Source organism: Gadus morhua, chromosome 18 (genome assembly GCF_902167405.1).
Source record: "Gadus morhua chromosome 18, gadMor3.0, whole genome shotgun sequence".
NCBI lineage: Eukaryota > Metazoa > Chordata > Actinopteri > Gadiformes > Gadidae > Gadus > Gadus morhua.
In genome coordinates, this window is record NC_044065.1 from 6,002,520 (window position 1) to 6,030,511 (window position 27,992).

General features: G+C 48.7%; 3 protein-coding genes and 1 long non-coding RNA gene across 4 annotated transcripts; 2 read left to right on the forward strand and 2 right to left on the reverse strand.

The window, feature by feature from the left end:
* Positions 1–1,027: 1,027 nt before the first annotated feature.
* wbp2 (WW domain binding protein 2) lies at positions 1,028–6,901 on the forward strand. The gene is made up of 8 exons (XM_030339449.1): positions 1,028–1,284; positions 2,066–2,174; positions 2,646–2,781; positions 3,174–3,266; positions 3,478–3,627; positions 4,246–4,368; positions 4,861–4,937; positions 5,625–6,901. The coding sequence occupies exons 1-8, from the start codon at positions 1,226–1,228 to the stop codon at positions 5,670–5,672; spliced, it is 795 nt and encodes a 264-aa protein (XP_030195309.1). The 5' UTR covers positions 1,028–1,225; the 3' UTR covers positions 5,673–6,901.
* Positions 6,902–7,126: 225 nt separating this feature from the next.
* Positions 7,127–20,802, reverse strand: trim65 (tripartite motif containing 65). The gene is made up of 8 exons (XM_030339428.1): positions 20,706–20,802; positions 19,862–20,305; positions 19,634–19,729; positions 18,928–19,158; positions 12,505–12,673; positions 11,608–11,697; positions 10,250–10,467; positions 7,127–9,743 (listed from the first exon to the last, which is right to left on the reverse strand). The coding sequence occupies exons 2-8, from the start codon at positions 20,285–20,287 to the stop codon at positions 9,435–9,437; spliced, it is 1,539 nt and encodes a 512-aa protein (XP_030195288.1). The 5' UTR covers positions 20,288–20,305; positions 20,706–20,802; the 3' UTR covers positions 7,127–9,434.
* mrpl38 (mitochondrial ribosomal protein L38) lies at positions 20,790–26,608 on the forward strand. The gene is made up of 9 exons (XM_030339440.1): positions 20,790–20,933; positions 21,553–21,741; positions 22,077–22,208; positions 22,691–22,893; positions 23,336–23,408; positions 23,802–23,847; positions 24,404–24,562; positions 25,054–25,190; positions 26,402–26,608. Exons 1-9 carry the CDS (start codon positions 20,792–20,794, stop codon positions 26,536–26,538), a joined length of 1,218 nt encoding a protein of 405 aa, XP_030195300.1. The 5' UTR covers positions 20,790–20,791; the 3' UTR covers positions 26,539–26,608.
* On the reverse strand, positions 26,257–27,869 carry LOC115530746 (uncharacterized). Its single transcript, XR_003973780.1, has 2 exons — positions 27,383–27,869; positions 26,257–26,883 (listed from the first exon to the last, which is right to left on the reverse strand). It is a non-coding gene; the product is annotated as an uncharacterized LOC115530746 (long non-coding RNA).
* Positions 27,870–27,992: the final 123 nt, after the last annotated feature.

Genomic DNA, 27,992 nt, shown 5'->3' on the forward strand with positions numbered 1-27,992 from the left:
TTTCTTCATCTGGGGCGATGGGACAGTTGGGGGTTGATTACATCTCAACAGCTTGTCATCTTTTCTCATAAGCCTTACACAAATACATCCTGTGGACACAAGCTAGACGGACATATAAGGCCTACCCCAACCTGACCACAGCTCTTGAGCAAAGAGTTTTGAGGCGTCCTCTCGATAAATACCCATACCCTTGGAGACACTTTGCATAGTCTGCCTCGGCCTTGTCTATGGGAGTTTTCAACCTCTACACAAAACAAAACCTATCTAATATACAGCCAGTGAGGGTGAGATTGCGGTCAATAGATGTATGTGTTCTTTCTCTCCTTCTCATCCAGTAAGCGTTTCCATCCAACCCCACTCTAGGCCAGTTTCACTAGTACCACATAGTTCTCGGAATTAACTAAGAAGTGAAGGTTAGTGGGTCTTGCAAAAGTGCCAACTTCTCTGCGTCTGGCAATGCCTCCTGTGAGAGTGGGACCACAGACAGCTCTCTCACACGTGCTGTCTCTTGGTCACCATAACCTCTTTGCTACTCACGGTTTAATGGAAATATATGAAGAATAACCTTCCTTGGGAGGTCTTCAAAACATTGTCTGATAAACTGATAAACACATCCTGTGACCGATATCTTTGTTACATACAGGGAATGGGTTAACCTAGTGATGGTTAGTGCTTTGCACTTAGTTCTATGAGCATCCTTAATGTACCAACAGAGATATATTATTGTTCACCTTTTTCTGACAAATGTACTCATTGTAAGTCAATTTGGATGAAAGCGTCTGCTAAATGCCCTATTATGTAAATGTTAATGTTCATTGTAGGGATTGTATAGAGACTAGACTAAATAGCTCAGACTTTTATACTGTTGGTATAAACTGTATATGTAAAATAAAATAAAAACGATCACAGTAGAGGACTACTATGGGCAAATTACTCCAGGATAATAAAGGATACACCTCATCATTATATGGAATAGATCCTGCAGCGTCCGCGCTACAGAGCCTCTATTTACTAGCTCAGACGCCCTTACGTCACGGTGTGGGCGGAGCCTGATGCGGAAGTGCAGGTGCATCGACGTATTCTCCGTCGTCGCAACACACACTCACGCACTACCAGCGTAGTACGAGCCGCCAGACACATACACACACACAAGATACCACTTCGATTCCCGTCACATCATCCGTTTCCCCGTCCTTTAGAGCAACACGCGTGGGAGGACGTCGAGATGGCGCTGAACAAGAACAGCTCCGAGTCGGGGGGCGTCATCATCAACAACAGTGAAAGGTAACTCATCACGCAGCTCGTTAACTAAGCACCAACCTCACCCCTCTCTGGCTGTCTGTGGGCACGATGTCGTCCGATCCACGTCCATTACTTCAAACTACTCGTACATCAGCTGACAGACAGTCCATCATGGACGGAGATCGGACCCGCGTCCCGTCCTGACTGAGGCTGGTCCACTCGGGACTTTCTGCTCCTGGATGAACAACATCCCCTGCCAGGGTTCATAATCCACGGACTGTATGGACGGTGGACGGGCATACAACGGGATAAGGTTGACAGACAACGGCTTCATAATCTGACGTTTTATCGTTCGAGGAAACGCTGTCACGAACCTTTGAGTTAATGATCCACAGCGAGGCCACTGGGCAAGGCCTGGCGCTTACTGGGATCTCAGTTTACTGGTGGAGTTATGCACATGTGTTGTTGGGTCGTGGTGAATAATGCAACGTTATGAAACCCTTCAGCATGGACTACAACCAAACCATATGGTTTTGCAATAGTACTTGGAGCTGGTTTGGACTCGTATTTGCAATTGTTTTACTCCTTACCATTAAGTCATCAAGCAGATGACTTATCCAAAGCAACATAGTGTATTATGAAGTTGGGGTTAGTCATTTTGCTCAAGGATTCCCGCAGAGGTGGAATGCAGACACACTGGGATTAACCCCCCAGACCCTAGGAGCTGGGATAAAAAGTATCCGGCCCCGGTATGAAATCCTCTGATCTCTGGTACCATCCTAGTGTCTTCCTCTGATCTCCTCCTGTGTGCTCTCCCTTCCAGTATCCTGATGAACCACGACAGCGTGGAGCTGGTGTTCTGTGAGGCCGACAGCCTCCCGGAGGCCTTCAGGAAGAGCAAGAAGGGAAGCATCTATCTAACGCCCTACAGGGTGAGAGATGAGGGCCACACAGCCCACCACGCACATCATCGTCCTCATCGTTACCTTTTACATTCTGATGCTGTAGCTATATATAGAACAGTTCATTCCACCCGATGGAACTGAAGCCTTTTGAAGTTTTATAAAAACTAAATGCTGGTGGAGAAAATGAAAAGCTTTTAAAGACAGGCCTCGAGTCAAGGCTAGGTTCTTGTGCTGCCATCTGAAGGTGGAAATGCATCAATACTGACTTAACCCCGTTCTTTATGATTTAAAAGACTGAGTAATCTTTTAATGTGCAAGCCAAATGTAAGTTTGATGTTATCGTCAATGAAGAAAGGTTAATAATGTGTGGACTTGATTTGCTCATTGACCCAAAACATATCACATAACAGTATTAGCCTCACAGCCTCATTAGCCTCTTCTAGATAATTCCGTTGCATTTTCAACCCCTTAAATGAGTTGGTGTGTGCCACGGCGCAGGTGATCTTCCTGGCCAAGGGGAAGGACGCCCTGCAGTCCTTCATGATGCCCTTCTACCTGATGAAGGGCTGTGAAATCAAGCAGCCCGTCCTCGGAGCCAACTACATCAAGGGCTCCGTCAACGCCGAGCCCGGAGGTACGACCGCCACCCCGGCCACCTACAGTACATATCCCCTGTAAGACAGTCACAGCCTCTCTGTAATGCAGTCACAGGCCTCCCAGCCTCTCTTCAAGGCAGTCCCAGGCCTCACAGCCTCTCTGTAAGACAGTCACAGCTCTGAGTAGAATCCCGCGCGGTCGTTGTTGTCGTGGACCGGGGTAGGATGAATGGGTTTGGTTTCCCGGGCTGTGCTCGGGTGTATGACGGGAATCATGTATAAATAATCACTCAACCCTAACCAGGGATACACGGGGAGGAGCACATTAGTGTAGGACATCCATGTGTTTCTAATGCAAGCACTAGAATGCACACAAAACATTCGCCTGTTTGAGATGTAATCATATTGAAGCGGGCTGCGTGTGTTCCAGGCGGCTGGGAAGGCGCCGCGACGTTCAAGCTGGTCTTCGCTGCCGGCGGAGCCATCGAATTCGGCCAGTGCATGCTGCAGGTGGCCGCCCAAGGTACGGGGACAGAACCGCATGGAGGGGAGGTCATTGCTCCCAGACGTGGTTGATGACTAATAATCACGTGGTTGATGATCATTCATCCATCACTGATCATCGCTCGCGGGCGGGAGATTGTGTGACACCGGAGTCGTGAGGATTGATTGTTTGTTGAAGATTCATCGATCGTGTGATTGATAACTCACCTGTGGTCCCTTATGCCCCGCAGCGTCCAGAGGTCAGCCAGCGACGGCCGGGTTTGGCGGCTGCCCATACATGGCCAACGGGGCGTACGCCTACCCCCCGCCCCCCACCACCAACGGGATGTACCCGGCCGGCCCCCCGCCGGGCTACAACTACCCCAATGCCCCGCCCACAGGTACACTCAGTAGGAACTTTACTAGTAAAGGTGACGCATTATGCCACCAGGTGTGAGTGTGATTAGCCGTTACAAGCCGTTTTGAAAATCTGCCTCTTCTGACGTCCACCTAGATGTGTGTATGACGGATAGATGAGCAATGTTTGCTACAGTCCACTGGTTAGTCTGGTAGACGGATCTATCCAGCGCACATCTAGGTGGACACGCCCACTTGTTAGAAGAAACAGATTTTTCTAATCATAAACCCACCTGGTGGTATTATATGAGACCTTTTAATATTTTGACTGCACTCATTTGAACCGCCACCTGAATTTATTGCCATCCAATGGGAGCCATCGCTGTGAAGGGGTTAAGACTCGGGGGGGGGGCGGGGGCGGGGGCGGCATTCAGTCTGAATGACACCTATGCCTAATCAAGGTCATGCTGTGATGGAGTTTAGCTAATCAAGTTGTGTTGGACTGAGTGGTGACAGCAGAGATGTATTCCGACCACTCACATCTCTGGCGTGTCGGGTGGATCTGGTCCAGGAACGGAGCCACCTGTTGGCCGATCCACACTGCTCGTTGGGTAGCGATCCTGGGTGACATTTCTCTCTCCCCCCCCCCCCCCCGGTTCCAGGTGGGTTCTACCCGAACCCTCCAGCGTTTGACGGCCCTGCAGCCTACATGCCCCCCCCTCCCTACTCTGCCCCCCTGGGTCAGCAGCCCCCACATGTCCCGGACCTGCCGTCCACATCAGCAGGTGAGACTTATTCATTCTGATTTCATTGGGGCGGCATGTGGCTTGGGTGGTAGAGGAAGGTCGCTAGTTCGATCCCCGGCTCTTCGTGTCGAGGTGTCCCTGAGCGAGACGCCTCACGGCTAACTGCTCCCGACGAGCTGGCTGTCGCCTTGCATGGTTGGCACCGCCACAGTGCATGAATGGGTGAATGTGAGGCAATAAGATGATGCGCTTTGATTGGCCACTGGTTAGAAAAGCGCTGTATAAAAGGAGCTTCCAGATCACTCCTTTGCGTTCTCCAGCCGCATCGCACCTCTAACGGGATCAATACCCCGTTTGGCTCCAGCCCCGGAGTTCAAGAAAAGCTGCTCTAGGGGATGAAGACGCTGAGGCCGACTCATTGTACTAACGAGCCCCTCCCTCTTCTGTTTCTGTCCCCCCCCTCTGTCTCTCCCGTCTCTGTCCCCCTCCCTCACCCGTCTCCCCTCCCTGTCTCCTCCGTCTCTCCCCCAGCGGAGGCCAAGGCAGCCGAGGCGGCGGCCAGCGCCAGCTGCGCCACGCTCCCTCCCTCCCACGTCTACCTGCCGCAGGTGAGTTCACATCCGCCCCCAGCGCCCCCTGGGGGCCGACAGGCACCAGGCGGGCTGACACTCAAGGGCTGATCCAGAGTCAGCTATTGAGTCCATCCAGGTCAAAATCAACCAGCACCCCGTCACCGATTTTAAAATGTTTTGTCTGTATGTTCGTACGTCGATTATGGCGGCCATTGCCGCCATAGAGTCCTGATCACACCTGGAAAGAGGGATCCCCCACTCTGTGTTCCTTCTCAAGATTATTTTGTTCTTGCCCTGTAGGGGGCTAGGGTCAGGGGGTGGGTCATACCTGTGTTTAAGGGATTTACAAATAAAATGTTATTGAGTAAATAAAGGGGGCGAAAAACTAATTTTTTGTCTTATACTATAAGGAAGCCATTTGTTTTAGAGAGGGATGACGCTTTGATCATATCAACTCTTATCCCTTTGTGGACGGATCGGTAATCCTAGTACAATGATGGAGGCTGGGGTCCGGTTAGATCCAGGCCCAGTAGGGCCAGCCAGCGGTCCTCCGGGGGGGCGGGGGGGGGAGAGAGGGAGGGAGAGGGAGGGAGGGAGGGAGGGTGGCTGGGGCTGGCTCGTCCACCGACACAAGGCAGCCCTAGCGGGCCTCGTGAAACGCACTGTTGCATTTGAACCCCAAATGGGTTCCCTCATGTTGTCTCCCCTTGTGCTCTCTCGTAGGACAAGCCTCCACCGTATTCCCCCCCCGAAGACAAGAAGAACCAGTAGACCGGCGACACTGCCCCCCCCACCCCCAGTCTCCTCTTTTCTCTCCATCCTGTGCTCAGATGCGTCTCCTGCCCAGGCTACACTAACTCCCCCGTTTCTTTCCTTTGCTAATTGGCTGCCGAGTATAGCAAACATAGCTGTTTTTATTATTATTAAACCGTCCGTGTTTATCGTATATTTTTCTTCTTCGTTCTGCGCCGGTTTTCCTCGACTGATCCTCTCCTTGCGTAACGCTCAGCGCGTCTCAATGTGAATGAGTCGGCGGTCGTCGTGACGACCCGGTGTTAGTGGTAGTCTTTATTGTGATGCTATGATTGTATACAAGGGGTCGGGCTAACGCATTGAGGCAGGCCCGAGGGGAGAGCGTTCTCAACGTCGTCTAACCTTATAGTTTAGCCTGCCGTGATCGCCCGTTCGAGTTGTTCAAACGTTTATTTTGCACCGTACCCGATAGATTAAGCTTGGCCTGATTGTTTAACAAGACTGAAACTATTCCTCCGTTAACCTATAATGAGGCAAGAAGAAATGCAGTGTTTTATTTTTGTATAATTTATTTGCGTGTACAGGATTTTTGGCTGTAAAGAAAATGAAATATTTTATCAGTTGACATAACACTACCATAGAAGACGTGCTTTTGTAAGGATGGATAACTGAGAGGGGGGGCGGCTGGAGTGGATGTTTTTAGCGGCTGAATGCAAAGATTAGAATGGTGCTTAGTTGCGGTCCCTGATCCAGGATTAGAGAGAACAGATTTAACGCTATTACCGTGCGCGTGAGAGCAGAGAGTCTTGTCGGCCCGTTGTGGACACGGGGACAACTCGCTTCCCTTTTTCAGTGTCAGGTGAACATAAAAGAAGCTTTTTGTTAATTCTTCCCTGTCTGTTTTAACGATGTGACCAAATGGACGGCTGCGCTTTCAACTGACGTGTCTGAGGCCTGTCTTTTAGAAAAATAACTTAAAATCCAAGCACTTTACGAGTCTGGGCTTCAACCTCATCCTCCTGTCGGTTCGTCCCAGTTAGGTTCTGTGTGACACGAGGCATACAGCTTTTCTTCTGGGCGTCGAGCCACTGTTTGCTGTCTTGGCTGTACGTATATTAATAAAAAAGCACTGTATTTAATCTATGTGATCTATTTTGAAGTCATGGAAAAAAAACAAGCATAATCGCACCCTAAACTGATGCATGTTTGCATTGGAGTGGATTTTATTAAACTGATCTTGAAGTGAAGCACAAATCGTCTTTTTGTTTTGTCATTTATTAACAACGGGCAAACCCTGATCGGTTGTGTGTTCTACTTGAGGAGCAACAAAATGGTGAGTTACAAAATAAAAGTTGGATTGTTGTTTTGAGGAGCTTGATCTGCGCTTGTCGTTATGCACCTGTAGAACCGCAGAACCACCAAGTACTCCGCTAAAGGGCCCGTATTTCACCACTAGGTGTAGGTATTATTATCCACTACCAGCCACTCACAACTGTTGGTCAATTAGGGGCCCAAACTAGGGCAACCATCTCCTGACCACACCCTTAATGACCACGGCCGTACAGATACCTCAGGGTGGCCGGCTCTTCCATACTCTTTCCAAAGAGGTGTCATAACACTAACATGAACCTGCTCCTTTTAATGTGTTGGTGTTGGACTGTGGTTCTACTTTAATGGACTTCGCCACAGTTTACATTTTACCCCGGCACCAGTTACTAGTTTCATGATTTTTCCTCAAATCAACCAAAAAAGCGTATTTGTTCATCCAAGCAGAATATTCTTTGTGGATTTAGATGTTCTTCCGGTCACCAGCTTCAGGAGGCTGTGAATGCCCCATGATTTATGAGACGTCCACCTTCACTAGACCCCCAGCCCAGCCCATTTCACCAAAACACTTACAGAGAATCAAGAGGGACACGTTCCACGCAGATTTCACTCAGAGGTGAGGCCATTTGGCCAACACTTTTTACTCTTCACACACACACAAACAAACATATTTGAAACACATCGGCTCTCACAAAGATCCACTGGGGCCAAAGGACGCGACGCAGGGCGAGGGACAAGGCAGCCCCCGGGAGAGCACCTTGTGCCTGGGGCTCCACCGCAGCGAGGATGACCGGACTAGAGCTGGGCCATTAATGGATTTTTAATCGTTATTCAAATTTATGGTTAATAATAGATTTAAAAAAAAAAAAGATTATTTAAAAGAAGTAAAAGAGTAAAATGTCAACATGGCTGCATGCGCTGGAAAAATCTAGTGTTTAGAGTTTGCCTAAAGTCTGTGGCAACCAAATTTAGCTTTTTGTTCATCTTCAAATAAAATCCAAACTTAAAATAGATATTCATTTCTCATTTATAGAAAAGAATATCTATTAAAATCAATAATCGGGTTTGGTGGGTAAAAATCTGCGATTTTATTTTAGGCCAAATCGCCCAGCCCTAGACGGGACCAGCTGTTAGAGGTTACACCCAGAATGACTCCTCAGCCCTTCACTCCTACGCCGGTGCCAGTGAGTAACCCTACCCTCCCAGTCCACCGTTCTGAGGGCTGTGTTCTGCTAGGCTGATTTCATCAGCTTGAGAGACGAAACAAATGAAAAAACAAAAGGAAATATCAAAGCAATAACGTACAGCGGACATATCCCGTCGTAGGGGAAAACCAAAGAGGGGCTGGTATGTGCGATGCCGTTTCCAGTGGTACCCCGTCCATCCCAGTGACGAGGCGTTCATCCAGTTGCTCTACGTTTGTTCGGTTTCGAAGCGATCCACCACCACGACCGGATTTCTGCTCTGATTATAAGGTTCCTCCCAATGTTACTTGAAGCCATAAACGGTGCAGAGTAAAACACAAAGGCAGTAGCAGTACCACTATGGCTTGGAATGAACTGCGGTCCCAAACAGGTCACATGGCCGTTCGTCGTGCATGATTCACATAGTGTGCTTCTTCATTGTTATCAATCAGATTATTGCTTTGAGGATATAACTTCAAGGCATTTTTTTGCCTGGAATCGACCCAATTCCATCCCATTACAGTATTAGTGTAACCGTTGTTTAAAAGTGCCCTGATAAAGGTGTTCCAATTGACAAATCCTTTTAGGAAAGTCTTGCTATGAGAAGGAGGCCTTGTTGCGATTCGTTACTCCCACCGGCACCCTGAAATCGGCCCCTTGCCCTCCCTTGTAACCTTACCCCGGCGGACATAGTACCACATGTGATTGGACACTGCAGTGAGCAGCTTCAGGATGCTTAGGTCCTTATTGGAAAACCTCGTCAGCTCTCATTGGCCTTCGACTGTCCTTCCTTTTTCCTTAAGGTCAGACGTTGATTCATGTGTTTTTCCGATTGCAAGTCCAACTTGCAACAGAGACTAAAACCTGCAGCATTGAACCAATGTGGTTACTAATATGAATGATGATGGAGCCATCATGGTGTGCTACTATAACGTGGATTGTCCAACAGAGGAGGAAGGGAGAAAATAAAGTGGAAAATACTGGATTGCACCAAGAGTTGTTATAAGGATCTGCCATTTAGAAAGTTGAAACTAACATTCAGCACTTTGGGAGAAGTAGTCCCTGCCTTAAGATTTACTAATAAGCCCGGAGAAGGAAACCTTTGGAACGGCTCCTTTAAGGGGAACCTTGGAACCCTGAAGACGTGGGCTTTGCAGGGAAGCCCCGTCTACCAGTGTGTGTGTCAGCGTGTGTGTGTGCGCTTGCGCGGGCGTGCGTGTGTGTGTGTGTCTTCAGCAAGACCCCCTGAGAGTTCTCCGGAGCGCTGTGCTCACGTGGAGCAGAGGGTGACGCAGACGCCCTCCCCGATCCAGCAGGCGGGGAACAGCGTCCGGGTGAAGGCGCAGTGGAAGGCGTGCAGCCGCGTGGCCCCGTCGCCGTAGTAGGTGAGCGTGCCCGCCTCGTAGTCCAGCAGCAAGCCCAGGCGCTTGTGGCGGGGGTGGCCTGGCAGAATCTCGCGGTGGCCCCCGTGCCAGGCGCTCAGCTGCTGCTCGTCCAGCTGCAGGCTCCAGGACAGCTCGTTCATGCCCACCATGCAGCGCTTGCCCTTCTCCTTGCGGGGGATGTCCTCGTAGGTCACCTGGGAAGGGAAGGGGAGGATTGTGAAGGGCGCAACCGAACGGGCTACATTTAGCTTACAGCAACCGATAGCATTCACTCTTTTAACCTATAGTGGCATTTAGCATATAGCACCTTTAAGCGTGTAGCACCATTTAGCGTATAGCACCATTTAGCCTGTAGCACCATTTAGCATACAGCAACAGTTAGCATCCGCCACTTTAACATATAGTGACATTTAGCATACAGCCACTTTAAGCGTGTAGCACCATTTAGCGTATAGCACCATTTAGCGTATATATCACAATTTAGCGTATAGCACCAATTAGCGTATAGCACCAATTAGCCTATAGCACCTTTTAGCATACAGCAACAGTTAGCATCCACCACTTTAACATATAGTGACATTTAGCATACAGCGACTTTAAGCGTGTAGCACCAGCGTATAGCACCATTTAGCGTATAGCACCATTTAGCGTATAACCCATGACTGAGCCGTGACGGAGCCGTGACGGAGCCCCCACTCACCCCCAGGTAGGCCCAGGGCTTGGACACCTCCAGCTCCCAGTAGTGCTGGCCGCTGGAGAAGCCCTGGAAGCAGAGCACCTGCCAGGTGTGGTCGAAGCGCGCCTCGTTGGCGAGGACCTGACGCGGCCCGGAGGTCAGGTGCTCTGCCCGCCGGTTCTCCTGGGACAGCAGCAGGTGGCCGTTGGCCGTGCGCGGGTCAAAGGTCAAGGAACACCTGTCTGCAGACGTCGGGAGGGGGAGAGGGGGGAATCAGAACGTGGGGGTGGGGGGGAGGGGCGACAGGTAACGGTTGTGTCGCGTGTCCGAGCTCTGGAGGTAGAGCAGCGGAGAACTATCCATTATTCAGGATCAGGACTTTAATATTTAACTTCTAACTGGAAACGGCGTCTTTATGCTCCTACTTAGGTTTTTTGGTCTTCAAAAGTATTACTATTGAATTACATCATGCATATTTTTCTATCTATCTATCTATCCATCCATCCATCCATCCATCCATCCATCCATCCATCCATCCATCCATCCATCCATCCATCCATCCATCCATCCATCCATCCATCCATCCATCCAGGGGCGGCCCCAGCACATTTGGCGCTCTAGGTGGGCTTCACTCCTGGCGCTCCTGGCGCTCCCCCCCCCCCCCCCCCCCCCCCCCCCCGCAAAAAAAAAAAAAAAAAAATAGTTTGTTAATTCCCCACGAAAACTGAATTGCAACCTTGAAAAACTGTTTTGCCCTGTAACTGCATTTCTTTCACATAAACACAACAACGATCGCAACAATGAACAAACATTAATTCAAGAATAAAATCCACGGAGGAAAAAATTGCGCCCCGGATGGCTTTTGCCTCTTCATTTTCTTGATTTCGTTCTTGATTCTCGATTCTTGAAAACACTCTAACCAAACGCCTTATAGTACTAGCATGTTCTGACGAAACCAAGGAGGTAGGTTCCCCTTCCGTTTTCGATTTTTGGCTCATTTTACCCTTATGTTAGATTTATTTTTTTTAATGTCAAAATATTGGTTGGAGATATAGAAGGGGCGCAAAAATATGCGCCAGGAGGGAAAAAAAATATAATTGTGTTTTGTTTTTTTTTCGGGCGCATTATTTTGCGCTCCCCCTCTAGATGGCGCTCTAGGCGGCCGCCTAACCCGCCTGTAGGGAAGGCCGCCCCTGTATCTATCTATCTATCTATCTATCTATCTATCTATCTATCTATCTATCTATCTATATACACACACACATCTATATATAGATAGATATGGATCTATATATGTGTGTACCAAACGTATGCTGTAACTGCATGGTCCTGTGTTTTGATGTGATGGGTGAGGGAGCATGTGGGGTCCACACTGGACTTACAGGCGTTGAGGCCCTCCTTCCCTCCAGGGTGGCATCGAGCGGCCGGGCTGGGAACCACAGCCAGGACAGGGCGCTTGTCCTGGGGGGAACCTGAGAGAGAGAGAGCACGGGGCGTTGAATGGTTCTCTAACCTTTTCTACTAGTCTACCTCCTCTAAGATATTTTTTCAGTGCCCCAAAGTGCCCCACTAGTCCCACCCCCTATAGGGGGGTGGGACTAGTGCTTGTAGTCTTACGAGCATTCTCCCCTCTTAGACTTCCTACTTCCTATTTAAAAATCGTCATATTGCGTCATCTTAAACAGGAAGTGTTGGAGATCGATACAGATCTCTCCAGTCTCTCCAGAAAATAAGGAAATGATGCACGACCATTCAAAAATATGAGTGGGTTTCTAATGATACAAAGCTTAATGGAAATGGGTGAAGTTTCCCTTCAATCGTTTCAGTACCCCCTGCAGTACTCCGAAATACCCCTAGGGGTACGCGTACCCCCAATTTGAGAAAAGCTTCTCTAAACGTTTACACTTGATGCAGCAACACATATGATTGGGTGGTTGAACCCTTTAACCTGGAGCGCTCCTTCTGAATGAGGGGGCGTCTGGTGTAGGGATCGACCGATTAGGATTTTTTAGGGCCGATGACGATACAGATTTTTTCATCAACCTTAGCCGATACGGGCTGCCAATTTTCTTGAGCCAGTGCTGCTTTTGCTCCCTCAATTTACATCATAAGAATGACAATATGATGATAACAAATGTTACAAGTCTCAATTTAAAAAATGTGCATTTATTGAACTGTCCATTTGTAAATCAAGGCAAAAAAATAAAATAAAAGTAAAATGTCGGCCGGCCGATATATCGGTCGATCACTACTCTGGTTGTCAGGAGAACTCCACCTACCTTGTTTGTCCTGGCCGACCACAGCGCTCACAGCCTTCTCCAGGTCTTCCGTCACCAGCTTGGATACGCGGGAAAGGACCTCTGTGATCCCGTTGAGACGCTCCTGCAGATTGGGCGTCATGTCCACTGGAATCTCCTTGAAGCTGGGAACCCTCACCAGCGTTGACTCCTGCCCAGGGAAGATGGAATGGTCAGAAGTTAGGAAGAGGGCTAACCTCATCAAAGCATTGCCAAACAGCGCTTATTGATTGCGTCGGTCTGATAGGCTGATTGCACATTGCGTGTCATTATATTGGACCATGTGTACGGCTTCTTGAGTCATGCACGGAATAAGAATGCCGGATGAATAAAAGCAAGGCAAAATAACAGAGGAACATGGATTGGCTAGGACTTAAGACCTCAAGCTTCCTGCATCAAAGTTTTCTCAGCCTACCAATAACGTCAGGCTACAACCCCTTTCTTTGAAAATCGTATCGTAATCACAAAATAGTGATTCTACTACGAAATAGGGTGATGTGATTGATTTGTAGGAAACAACACGCCAAACAGAGAAGCATACCTTTCTAAGAAGGCTTTTCTTATTTTGGGATAACTACACAGACGCATGCCATACCCTCTCTTCATGAGCCTAGATAATGGCCATGTCTAAATATTCTTAATGACATTCCCACTCAGCAGCAGGCCGAAGGAACCAGGCTGCAGTGGATTCAATTGTCAACTGAAAGATATTCTTGTTCATGGTATATTTTCTTCACAGAAACACTGGGTTATCTTTTTAGTACGGTAGTCTCATGTGCCAATTTAACTAGAATGTATGCAACCCTTGATATACAGGAGTACTCAACAAAATACACTGAAATTGACAACATAGGAAGAGGCAGAAGTATCCAACATATTGAATCAAAGACACTACAAGTCAGGTGACCACAGCAGGTAATTACAGCTGATTGGAAAATGGCAACCTGTCTTGTACCAGATAGACAAGCAATAAAGAGCCTGCAAGAAATCATTGCTGCATGTCTAAAGGTACAGCAAATGCAATGGCCATGGGCAGGTTTTGTGTAGGAGCTGCTTTCGTCGTAGCAATTTGGATGGCCGAAGGTAAAGTACATTGTAGCGGACTGATTTATTTACTTGAGGAAACTTTAAGCTTAGTATCAATTTGTCTTTAGGTCTGTGATTGAGCTGAAATTTAGTAGTATTTTTTTTACTTTCATTGGCGGTGAGCAGTTGTGCTAAATGCGAGGTCCATTTGTGAAATCTCAATGGTCGCTGTAAGCTAAATAATGCTATATGCTAAATGGTGCTATATGCTAAATGGGGCTACATGCTAAATGGGGCTATATGCTAAACGGGGCTACATGTTAAAGTGGAGTGTGCTTGAGGTGGCTATACACTAAATGGTGCTATATGCTAAAGGTTGCAACATGTTAAAGTAGTGTATGCTAAATGGTGCTGCATGCCAAATGTTGCTAAATGCTAACATTGCTCTAGTCTATGATGCTATATGCTCAGTGATGTTTTATGCTATCATGCTAGTGTTAAATGGTACATTATCCTTAATGGTGCTAAGCGTTAAATGATGCTGTATGCCAAATCTTCCTCCATGCTAAATGATGCTATATTCTATACGCAAAATGAAACCGCATGCTAAACGCCGCTATGTGCTAAATGTTGCCCTGTAATTGTTTTTAGTCTCTTGCGCCTCATTTGGAGGGACCAACGGGAGATCCGGAGATGAGATCGGCCTGGGAAGTAAGGGATGAAAAGGCAACGTATATATTTGACTGTCTCCTTCAGTCTGAGTAGTTGACTTGATGGTTTGATTTTCAGATGTTCCACAAAATGACCTAGCTGATGTCATTGAAATGCAACAACTAATTGAGGCCCTGTATCAAGACCACTATATTATAGAAGGTATGCTCGCTCATGGTTGTCTGTAGCTGTAACTCTAGCATTCAATGAAATGTTGTAACTCTATTTTCTGTTTCAACTGAACAGAATACCTCAAGTCTGCCGCAAAAGCTAGGGCCTATGACCACGTGACCACAGCCCCCCTGGCCTCTAACAACGTGACTCAAGCCTCAGACCCCCTGGCCTCTAACGTGACTCAAGCCTCAGACCCCCTGGCCTCTAACGTGACTCAAGCCTCAGACCCCCTGGCCTCTAACGTGACTCAAGCCTCAGACCCCCTGGCCTCAAACAACGGGACTCAAGCCTCTGACCCCCTGGCCTCTAACGGGACTCAAGCCTCTGACCCCCTGGCCTCTAACGGGACTCAAGCCTCTGACCCCCTGGCCTCTAACGGGACTCAAGCCTCTGACCCCCTGGCCGCTAACAACGGGACTCAAGCCTCTGACCCCCTGGCCGCTAACAACGGGACTCAAGCCTCTGACCCCCTGGCCGCTAACAACGGGACTCAAGCCTCAGACCCCCTGGCCGCTAACAACGGGACTCAAGCCTCAGACCCCCTGGCCGCTAACAACGGGACTCAAGCCTCAGACCCCCTGGCCGCTAACAACGGGACTCAAGCCTCAGACCCCCTGGCCGCTAACAACGGGACTCAAGCCTCAGACCCCCTGGCCGCTAACAACGGGACTCAAGCCTCAGACCCCCTGGCCGCTAACAATGGGACTCAAGCCTCTGACCCCCTGGCCTCTAACAACGTGACTCAAGCCTCTGACCCCCTGGCCTCTAACAACGTGACTCAAGCCTCTGACCCCCTGGCCTCTAACAACGTGACTCAAGCCTCTGACCCCCTGGCCTCTAACAACGTGACTCAAGCCTCTGACCCCCTGGCCTCTAACAACGTGACTCAAGCCTCTGACCCCCTGGCCTCTAACAACGTGACTCAAGCCTCTGACCCCCTGGCCTCTAACAACGTGACTCAAGCCTCTGACCCCCTGGCCTCTAACAACGTGACTCAAGCCTCTGACCCCCTGGCCTCTAACAACGTGACTCAAGCCTCTGACCCTTTGGCCTCTAACAACGGCACTCAAGCCTCTGACCCTTTGGCCTCTAACAACGGCACTCAAGCCTCTGACCCTTTGGCCTCTAACAACGGCACTCAAGCCTCTGACCCCCTGGCCTCTAACGGGACTCAAGCCTCTGACCCCCTGGCCTCTAACGGGACTCAAGCCTCTAACCCCCTGGCCTCTAACGGGACTCAAGCCTCTGACCCCCTGGCCTCTAACAACGGGACTCAAGCCTCTGACCCCCTGGCCTCTAACAACGGGACTCAAGCCTCTGACCCCCTGGCCTCTAACAACGGGACTCAAGCCTCTGACCCCCTGGCCTCTAACAACGGGACTCAAGCCTCTGACCCCCTGGCCTCTAACAACGGGACTCAAGCCTCTGACCCCCTGGCCTCTAACAACGGGACTCAAGCCTCTGACCCCCTGGCCTCTAACAACGTGACTCAAGCCTCTGACCCCCTGGCCTCTAACAACGTGACTCAAGCCTCTGACCCCCTGGCCTCTAACAACGTGACTCAAGCCTCTGACCCCCTGGCCTCTAACAACGTGACTCAAGCCTCTGACCCCCTGGCCTCTAACAACGTGACTCAAGCCTCTGACCCCCTGGCCTCTAACAACGTGACTCAAGCCTCTGACCCCCTGGCCTCTAACAACGTGACTCAAGCCTCTGACCCCCTGGCCTCTAACAACGTGACTCAAGCCTCTGACCCCCTGGCCTCTAACAACGGCACTCAAGCCTCTGACCCTTTGGCCTCTAACAACGGCACTCAAGCCTCTGACCCCCTGGCCTCTAACGGGACTCAAGCCTCTGACCCCCTGGCCTCTAACGGGACTCAAGCCTCTGACCCCCTGGCCTCTAACAACGGGACTCAAGCCTCTGACCCCCTGGCCTCTAACAACGGGACTCAAGCCTCTGACCCCCTGGCCTCTAACAACGGGACTCAAGCCTCTGACCCCCTGGCCTCTAACAACGGGACTCAAGCCTCTGACCCCCTGGCCTCTAATAACGGGACTCAAGCCTCTGACCCCCTGGCCTCTAACAACGGGACTCAAGCCTCTGACCCCCTGGCCTCTAACAACGGGACTCAAGCCTCTGACCCCCTGGCCTCTAACAACGGGACTCAAGCCTCTGACCCCCTGGCCTCTAACAACGGGACTCAAGCCTCTGACCCCCTGGCCTCTAACAACGGGACTCAAGCCTCTGACCCCCTGGCCTCTAACAACGTGACTCAAGCCTCTGACCCCCTGGCCTCTAACAACGTGACTCAAGCCTCTGACCCCCTGGCCTCTAACAGCGTGACTCAAGCCTCTGACCCCCTGGCCTCTAACGTGACTCAAGCCTCTGACCCCCTGGCCTCTAACGTGACTCAAGCCACTGACCCCCTGGCCTCTAACAACGTGACTCAAGCCTCTGACCCTTTGGCCTCTAACAACGTGACTCAAGCCTCTGCCCATGTGACTCAAGCCTCTGACCCCCTGGCCTCTAACAACGTGACTCAAGCCTCTGACCCCCTGGCCTCTAACAACGTGACTCAAGCCTCTGACCCCCTGGCCTCTAACAACGTGACTCAAGCCTCTGACCCCCTGGCCTCTAACAACGTGACTCAAGCCTCTGCCCATGTGACTCAAGCCTCTGACCCCCTGGCCTCTAACAACGTGACTCAAGCCTCTGACCCCCTGGCCTCTAACAACGTGACTCAAGCCTCTGACCCCCTGGCCTCTAACAATGTGACTCAAGCCTCTGACCCCCTGGCCTCTAACAACGTGACTCAAGCCTCTGACCCCCTGGCCTCTAACAACGTGACTCAAGCCTCTGACCCCCTGGCCTCTAACAACGTGACTCAAGCCTCTGACCCCCTGGCCTCTGACCCCCTGGCCTCTAACAACGTGACTCAAGCCTCTGACCCCCTGGCCTCTAACAACGTGACTCAAGCCTCTGACCCCTTGGCCTCTATCAACGTGACTCAAGCCTCTGACAACCACAAACTGGCCTCCGACATCTCTGAGAAGCTTGCTTCCAGTCAAAGCAACAACTCCATGATGCCCATTCATCTCAATCAAAGTGAGGGAAATGGAAGCCATTTATAATGAAGAGATATGCACAATATTTTGTGCACCATTTTAGTTGCTAACAATCTTTTGTTTCAGATGTTTCACAAACATCGCTAAGCAAAGGTTGCAGGAAACACTATAAGGCCGTTGGAGTACAATTGCTTAAGGCGATCTCAAATTACAAGGATGTTAAAGAAGGTGAGATGGTTCAAGTTGCTTTGACTATTATTAAAATGCAAATTCTGTTTCATGGACGGATGTTTTCACTTCTTTAAACCCAACAGTAAGCCGAGAGTCGGATCAGGTGAACGCCGAGGCATCATCAGGAACTGACCCCAAAGCAGTCGGGGCTGCTTTGGATGCCAACGATTTAGCCGCTCTGAATAATGTTTTAACTGGACAACAGCATAATGGACAAGAAACTGACTATAACGAATGTATGCCTTGATAATAAAAACTTTTAATTCATACTGAACAATGTTTTTATTTGAGGGGTGGTTTGTAAATCTGGACCAAGCAATCTGTACTTGATGCAGTTATTTCCCATTTGGTTGTGTAAGCAGAACCTGGGTGTTGTGACTTGGACAAGCCCCTTCACTGTCTCTTAAGTCCCATCTTAAAACTCACCTTTACTCTGGCTTATAACTCCAGGTAGAGTGTTGATGTGTTGTGGGCAGTGGATTTTATTTATTGGATTCTAGTTATCTTACTTTTATCCTAAAAAGCCTAATCTTTTGTGGTTTTTAGTGTTTCTTATCATGTACAGCACTTTTAAATTGTGCTATATATAAAGTGGATTGGATGAAGCCAGCGCTGTGATCTTCAGTAATGGCATTTGTGTAGGGGGAACTACTTGACAAATGTGATACTTGTACTAATGTGTGTGCTTGAATGGAAGATTTCCCTTAAATATAATGCAATGGAATCATTCTAGCTCCTGCTAAGGCTAAACTTGCCTTGGTTTGAAGCCTGCACTTGGGAGGAAAACAAAATTTTAACTATATGCTGCCTAATCTCGAATTTTATCACTGACAAGTCCGTGACCATGCGACGGTAAAGGCATGTTTCTTTCTCTAGTGATCATTTCCATAATGTTTGAATATATTCTGAGCCGATCAGTGTAAAAAAGACAGCACTTTTATGGGTCGAACATTGATGCAGCCTAATTGTGCCGCATCAACCAAGGATTACATTGCAGATCAGGGATGGAGGGTTCTGCACAATACTAGACCATGTTTCAAATGTTCCCTGCATTTTTCCCCTGGTCCCAAAATGATAAAATACGGTTTAGTTTAAACCTGCATTTCCTACTAACAGTTGGGAAAGGAAAATTACCTTTAAAATAATCCAACAAGTCCCGCCTTTAATTTTATGGTACTGGAGTAGAAATCCAAACCTTGATGAGCTCTGAATCGGGGAGATGATGCAGCTCCTCGATGCGGTGCTGGCTCTGTCGTAGCTCCTGGGCCCTCTCGCGCAGCTGGGTGAGCCGCGCCTCAGCCTGGGCAAGGTCGCCCAGGTTCTTCCGCTCGATGAAGTGGTTCGTGGTTTCCTGCTTCTCGTCCAGCGCTTCCTTGAGGCTGCAGAATTTGGAGTCCAACCAGATGGAAGTCTGCTTGAGAGATACCTACAGATTGGGGGGGGGGGGGTACATGTCATCAAGGAGCAGGCAGCTGTTCACGGATGACAGCAGGCAGCAAGCAGATATTGGGATTTGATTTCAGAACCCTTTTGGCTAGGAGTCAAACCACCCTTACGCACTTATTGTATAATGTAACTCCTGGCACTTTACAAATAGTAGTTAGCATTGTGTGGCATCTTATCCTAGCTATTTCTGTTGTATACAGGGAATTGGTTAATCTAGCAATTGTTAGTGCTTCCCACTTGGTTCTATGAACATCCTTACTGTACCGACAGCGATATGTTGTTTCTATATATTGTTGTTTCTCTTTCTTCTGACAAATGTACTTAATTGTAAGTCACTTTGGATAAGACGAGGATCTGCTAAATGCCCTGAATGTAAATGTGAATGTAATACCTCAACGATAAAAACAATTCCAAACCCAATGTATGTAGCGGTGATAATATGTATGCCACAATACCTTGGCTTTTTCAATGTTTTCCGTCAGTACGCCAATACTCCTGTCATTTTCTTTGATGAGTTTTTCCACTTCTGCACTCTTGCTCTTCAGCAACAACTGTTAGAGAGCACATGGGAATAACGTGAAATGCATTGCGGTGTCTTAATTACCAGGAAGCAAGCTTTAAAATGCAGTTCCAAGATCCATCAAAGATGTGTTTATAATGCATGTTTGTAAGGATGTCAGTACCCCTTGGGTCTCCCGCTCCGTCTCCAACAACACCTTCTGGTGGGAATTACAGTTTGATACTCCACACTTGATGCAAACTCCCATTTTGTCCTCCTTGCAGTAATACACCAGGGGCATGTTGTGCAGATGACACAGTATAGCTGTCGCGCCCCCTCCATCCCTGCTAACCGGCTCTCCGCCAGTGCTGCTGGGGCTGTTCGCTGCCTCCGTCATGACGGCGAGGTTCACGTTGCGGTTCAGGATGGGCCTGATGGGGAACTTCTTGCTGCAGATGGGACACTGAGCGGGGACGTCGGACTTGCTCTGGGTGTCCCAGTGACGGGTGATGCATTTCTCACAGAAGGTGTGACCACAGGGGATGGTCACAGGAACCCGGAACGTGTCGAAGCAAATAATGCAGGTTAAATTTGGATTCTGACTCTCCATCTTGATCCCGAGTTGTATCTGAAATAAACGTTATTTTTTAAAATTTTGACACATTCCAGTTTTTCATGTAGTTATTATTACTACTGCCTGCATACTCAGTTTATTACAGAGACGTGGATTGATTAAAGGGGGGCTTTTCCCCACACAGACATGACTGGACATGCTTATGGTTAATAAGTCATAGTTTAGTCCCAGACTGTGGACCAGCTGGTTAGGACTGGTGAGGGCAGCGCTAGCTAACACACAATACTAACTTCAGCCAGCTGGAAGGCTGGCTAACGATAGCATAGCTAGCCTATATTAACGGCATGGCTTCCCTGGCGCACAACTCAAAACATAAACACACATTCACGTGTTATCACGCGTTCATAAACGTGTGGTTACACATTCAACAACATCGATACCGAGAGGTTCCTACCAGGTCAACGCGTCCATCATCTGGGCACAACGGAGGAGTGTCCGGGGAGGCGGGTTCGTTGGTGACGTCATAGGCACGCGTTACGTATGGCGCGAACGACTGACGACACTGTCACCGCTGCCTGCAGGAGAAGGGGATCGAAGATGGCGCTGCGCATGGTGTGCTCCTCGGTGCTGCGAGCCGGGACGGACTTAGCGGTCAACAATGTCAGGACGTTTCGGAATTCAGGTTTGGATTGCGGCTACCGGATGTTTTGTTTTGAGTTAACGGTTTGAATAAATGTGTTTCACGTGACACGTGTGACGGCAATTTGAATAAGCTCAGGCAGCGTTGGCTAGGCTCAGGAGGTATAGCGGGTTGCTAGCTCGATCCCCGGCTCCTCCTTGCGGAGTGTCGAGGTGTCCCTGAGCCAGACAGCTCACCCTAACTGCTCGCGACGAACTTGCAGTCGCCTTGCAGGGGTGACACCGCCGTCGGTGTGTTAATGTGTGTATGAATGGTTGATAGTCGCTGTGGATAATAGCGTCTGCTAAATGTAAACAGCTGGTGGTCTGTTGTGACCCCGCCTGGTGCTTCGTAGCCTGTGAAGGTTACCGTATGTTTTGTAATGTGATGAGGTGTTCTTTCACTAACATGTTTTATTAGCCTGACAGATGAAGACACACAGTCAGTAAAACCCTGAGTGATTTCATTGGCCTTCTTTAGTTCATCTCCCATGTGGGAAAACTAAGTGCTTTGGCCCTGCTGAAGGGTCCTGTCAACCCTGCTCTGTAGTGATGTTGTGTTTTGAGTGTTCACTTTGTGTTTATATGACCCCTGACATAATTCATCTGCTGGTCCAACACAGCCCGTGTTTGTCGCTGGACTCCCCCGCTCGGTCCGATGCCCAATGACGAGGTCGAGAGTGAAAACCTGGAGTCTCTTGAGAAATACCGCAGCTACACGCGCTACTTGAAGAAAGCCGAGGACGAAAAGAACACGTCCGTTTGGTGGAAAACCTACAGAAAACATGTCGAGGATCGGGATCCTGAACATGGTAGGAGACCCAACCCGTAGTGGATATTGATGACGCATCTGCTCAATGTCATTAGTTCAAGAGAAAATTCATACTAGTCACTTTAACGTGGCCTGGTCTTGGCTACGTTAATTTACTCCTCCATTGGAAACGTATACATTTGTCTGAAAACCATTCTACTGTGGTCGATTGGTATTTAAAAAAACAACTCACAACTCATGAAGCTAGAAAGACTAATAATTATTGTAGCAGATATTTTCAATGCATGCCCTCATGATGTATATACCACAATGAAGTCCTGTGTCACCGTATCATCAGAGTCCCGACTTTGACGGGAGCGTTGTGTTGTTCCTCAGGGGCTGAGCGGGTGAACATCGGACTGCCACGCTATCGGACCTCCAGGATCGCAGAAGTGAGAGAGCGACGGCAGATCGTGAAGGACAACAAGAAGAACATCGCGCTGGAGCAGGCCACCCGTCTGCGCACCTGTGAGCACACCCTCAGTGATATGGTCTCCCGGTCGACACGCATTGTTCATGCGCCTATACTGATATTGACCCCCTTTACCCTGCATGATGTCAGCAACAGTGGTTGTTTTTGCATGTAAACACAGCCACACAAGAAGTAAATGATTCTGATTATATATATATATATATATATCCATAATGTATTATTCTTATATTGCAGTATAAATTAATGTCGAGTCCAATGTGATGCTCTGGCTTTTGACCTGAGAGCACATTTGGAGATAAGCGTTGCAGTTTGTACGCGTATGCATTAATTCTTCCGCATGATAATACATTTTATTTATGGAGCCCTTTTCATCCGTAGATCTCAATGGGTTACAGGTTAAAAGCTTTGTTGTTAAAAATAAATAAAAAGGGGTTTAAAAACATCTAAGAGGGGGATCCTAAGCCTTAATGCTCGTGAGCACTTCTTTACTCCTGATCCTTGTCTGTCGACTCGACAGTCAAGATCCCCTTGGACCGCGTGCAGGAGGGCTGGGAGAGGAGCTCGGGCCCGTTTCAGATCCAGCGGCTGGCGGACCACTACGGCGTCTTCAGAGACCTCTTCCCCAAGGCCTTCTTCCTGCCTCACGTCTCCCTGGGCATCAGCTATAGCCAGGAGAACGGCCACAGAGTGCATTATGGGAACTGCCTCACACCGACCGACGTAAGTTTAAAGATTGTCATGTTCTTGTGAAAGAAGATCGTTCCCCATGTTGTTTTTAAGAGATGACCCATTCGTCTCTCGACGCGCCTGTTCTCTGGATTGTGGTTTACTTTATTGGGAATGATTTAGGGTGTAGACCGGGAGGATATGGGAACAGGAATGGGATTAACAACCACTCCAGGCATGCCAAGGATGATGATCTGACATGTCCGAATTTGTTTGTGTATCTATGGACTTGATAAACCAACTTGGATATCGGCGTTACGGTCGGCAGGGAAGTAACAGATGAAGCACATTTCCTGACATAATTAACATGCTTTGGACAAAGTAATTCAAAATGTAATGGGGCTTCTTTTCAAAATTGGTAATCAATGTCTGGGAGGGCATCTGTCCAGAAGTTAACCCTGTCTGGCCCCTCGCGGGGGCCGGCTGTGTGCTGCAGGCCTCGCTGGCTCCTCAGGTCGGCTTCGAGGCGGAGGAGGGCTCCCTGTGGACGCTGCTGCTTACCTGCCCAGGTGAGCTGGGGCCCCGCCCCCTTCACACTCGCACGGCGGGCGGGGCAGCCAGTTAAGGGCTCCGTATGACTGTTTCTTTAGATGACAACCCTGCCCCAGTGTTTAATCCACTGATGGAAGCAACATGCCTGAACTGGGGATGGAGGTTACCTAACAGGGGTGGAGCTAAGGAAGAGTATTTATTCAGAAAGTCGGACACAAAATCTGAAGAAATACATATTCCAATGCATAAGAGTAATTTTGCAAATTCTCCATGTCACGAGACTTTAACCCCCCCCCCCTTGAGCAAGCCATTGGCCTATTTGACCAGCTGTGTTAAATATATGGGTCCCCTGTGTATTCTATAAGCAAGTTCTTGTCCCCCCCCCCCCCCCCCCCCCCCGTTTATTCCAGATGAGCATCTCCTTGACAACGAGGCAGAATACGTACACTGGCTCGTGTGAGTGTTTCAGCACATCAACATGATATGAAACTAAGTATTTGATCCTTTTGAGTTTATTTAGCTATTTATCGCATAGACCACTCACCAGATTTAATTCTCGTGATATATAGAAATTAATGTCTTTCTGTGTTCAGTTGGAAGTTAAGCTCCATATTCTTGATTTTGAGAGGTTCCGTTTGACTGTTTTATTTTATCTAAAATAATTAAGGATTTAATATCAATGAGCTTAGCCATAGACCACTGCCTGGCGGGCCGATCAATCTCTGCCCTCTACGGGCCCAATATGGATCATATCTATATCCCATTATCTCCACCACACTGGCGCCCATAACGGGAAAGCTCTGGCATTATAGCGGCTGTGTGTAAACCAACGGGTGACGTCACGGATCCTACACTACATGTCTGACAGTCTGTGGTTCCCGTCTTTGAAGGACCCGTATGTCTGACAGTCTGTGGTTCCCGTCTTTGAAGGACCCATTTGTCTGACAGTCTATGGTTCCCGGTCTTTGCAGGACTCTTATGTCTGACAGTCTATGGTTCCCCGTCTTTGCAGGGGTAACATCCCGGGGGGCCAGGTGCAGTTGGGGCAGGAGCTCTGTGGTTACCTGCCCCCCTTCCCCGCCAAGGGCACGGGCTTCCACCGCTACGTCTTCGTCCTCTTCCAGCAGCAGGGCCTCGTGGACTTCAGCGAGGACGCCAGGACCTCTCCGTGGTGAGCAGGGAGATGGGGGCCGAGCCGTACCGAAAGCCCTGGTTCATTTTTAGAACCAACGCTATTTTGGAATAATATGGGGGGTTCGTCAGTATACTATATTTTCGATGGTTAAGCGGCTGTCAAAATATGCATCAAAAGGCCATGTATTCATGAGGAGTCCAAATAGGGCTTGAAAATATAGTATTTCAAGCCTTGGATAAGGACTTGGTGCAGATGAAAGGACTGCAGAGCTCTTTAATGTGTCAACGTATTACATTTAGGGCATTTAGCAGACGCTTTTATCCAAAGTGACTTGCAATAAGTACATTTGTCAGAAGAAATAGAAAGAACAATTTATAGCTGTCGGTACAGTAAGGATGTTCATAGAGTCAAGCACTAACAATCACTAGGTTACCCATTCCCCGTATACAACAAAGATAGCTAGGATAAGACGCTACACAATGACAAGTACTATTTTTAAGTATTCCCCCCCCCTCCCCCCTGCACAGCCACTCTCTAACCGATCGCACCTTCAAGACGGTGGACTTCTACAGGAAGCACCAGGACTCCATGACCCCAGCCGGTCTGGGCTTCTTCCAGAGCCAGTGGGACGAGTCGGTCACCAACACCTTCCACAACACGCTTGGTAAGCACCTCTGGAAACGGGACGTTGCAGCGCCTGGCATGTTGGCTCTTTTCTTTCTCCTTGTTTGCGTACCAAACCCCGCCCACCCTCAAAAAGCAGGGCTCCCTTTGAGGCCCCGTTTACACGAGGACGCTTGCGGGTAAAAACGACCAAATATTTTATCGGAAGTGCCTTTCGTTTAGACGGTGACTGTGTCTTTGGGGCTTAAAAACGCAAAATCTGAAACCACCCTCTCCAGAGTGGGAAAACTTCAATGCGCTCCGCCGTAGCGTTTCCGTCTACACTGCCAAGACGCAGAACTCTGCTCAGATCTGCTCACGTCGCGTACGCGTTTACGTCACATACAGCGCCAGTACTGGGAAATAGCAAACATGTTGGATTATTTTCATGCGTCGGACCGTCAAGCTGCTCTGGCAGCTTGACGGTCACAAACTTACAGGAGTCTTTGCCCGAAATGTACAGGATATGTACAGATGGTATTACTGAACAGAGAAGGAACTGTAATTATGTTTTGGTTTTCGCGGCGCAGATAAGAGAAGGAAGATTCTACGCATGCGCTCAGACATGGTGATGGTGTATCACAGCGCCACCTAGCCGCCTGACATGCATACCCAATCGAAATCCACACACTTTTGCGTCACAGTATGCACGCAGATTTCCTCCCAAAAACGCTTGTCTAAACGCGGAATAAAAAGTGAAGACGCAACGCCACTTTTGCGTCTTCTGTTCAGACCGTCATCATGTAAACGTAAAGTGAGATTCACCAGATTTCTCTGCACTCCTGCAGTGACTGATAACTTAAAGATCCCTGTAACCCTTAAAGGGGACATATATCACCTACAGGTGTGAGTGCTGCTTGTAATGGCTAATCAAACTCACACCTGGTGGTATAATATGTCGCCTTTAAGTTAGCATTTACATGAAGGAATGGGTTTTTTGAGCACATTTCAATGCATATTCTTTTGCATATCCTGTATGGGCCATTTTTTTTGAGGGATCCTAGTTTGGTCATTTTATGTTAACCATAATCTTCCATTTGAGTGTATAGCTGTAAGGTTTGGTCAGAATACCTTCATGTGAATAAATCCTGTTAAACATGAAAAAACATTAAATTAAAATTGAATTTTATTATTTAAAAAATGTACAATTGGGAGGTTGGGAGGATATATCCATTAACATTAAACTGTCCACTGGTGTTCTTCTTCCTGCAGACATGAAGGAGCCGGTGTTTGAGTTCGTGCGGCCCCCCGTGTACCACCCGCCGCAGGTCAAGTTCCCCCACAGGCAGCCGCTCCGCTACCTGGACCGCTACCGTGAGGGCAAGGAGCACACCTACGGCATCTACTGAGCCCCACAGACGCACACATCTGGAGCTACCGCTGGACGACATGTTAATATAATAAATTGTTTTTTTTGTATTGACTGCGTCTTATTTTGGTCTGCATTACAACACAGTCCATGGTTTCATGCCATCTTATTCTTGTGGTAAACTGTGTTAATTTCGCCATTGCGATGGTTCTCCACGTTATGAAAGAGTCTTCAGAAATAGAAGGTAACTTTGGGGTTCAGGTCCGGGCGGTCTTCAGCATCTCCTCTACGTCCAGAAGCTTCTCTCGGGGTTTCCCCTGGGCCGCGCCCCTCCTCCCCTCCTGGTTGATCTTCTCCCAGTCCGAGAAGGACACCGGCTTCACGCCTGCAACCAATCACACAGGAGAGATTAGATCATGTGACCTGGAGGTTCAAGCCCGCCATCTTGGTGCGTGTTGACCAACACTTCCAGAATAACCAAGCGACACATTATTGGTGTGAAGAGGCACCGAGATGTTTGAGTGTGTGAGACAATGCCAAAATACATGTAATCAATTCAACTTAGATATTCCATAAAACCTTTCTGATCAAATGTTCCCGAACCCAACAATCGAAGAAATGAGCCAAACGATTCCTAACGACAAGACAGAGCTGCAATAATAAGGGCGAAAACAGGTGCAGCTCATCAAGTTAATTAGGGATCTGCAAATGACTGGACTCATTAACGGCATGAGGAACACCTGATAGCCGCTTGTGTTTCTATGTCAAAACGACAAACCCCATTGCTAACTTAAATGATTAAAGAGTGAAATAGGATTATTTATTTAGCAAGTGAGGAATCTCTCACCCCTACATTACACCAGATACTAGACGGAGAGCAGTACCTCTCTTGTCCAGCAGGGGGATCCCCGTGGATCCAGGCTTGGCAGAGGTCACGTCCAGGCAGCCAGAGGTGAGGTGACGTCCTCCACGACGCTGTGTGCTGTGTCGAAGCTGTTGTTTATGGTGATGGCAATGACCCCGATGGGGCCAGTCTTCAGCCAGCCACTGCAATAAAGACCTGGGGGTGTGTGTGCTCCCCCAGGTGCTCCACAACAAAGAAGAGAAAAAAAAAAATACATTTGTGTATTTATGTACACAAATGTATATGAACGCATAGATTTATCTATCTATCTATGTACCTATCCATCTCTATACACACAGACATCTATATATAGATATGGATCTATGTGTCTACCAAACGTATGCTGTAACTGCGTCCTGTGTTTGGATGTGATGGGTGAGGGAGCATGTGGGGTCCACACTGGACTTACAGGCGTTGAGGCCCTCCTTCCCTCCAGGGTGGCATCGAGCTGCCGGGCTGGGAACCACAGCCAGGACAGGGCGCTTGTCCTGGGGGGAACCTGAGAGAGAGAGAGCACGGGGCATTGAATGGTTCTCTAACCTTTTCTACTAGTCTACCTCCTCTAAGATATTTTTTCAGTACCCCCTTTA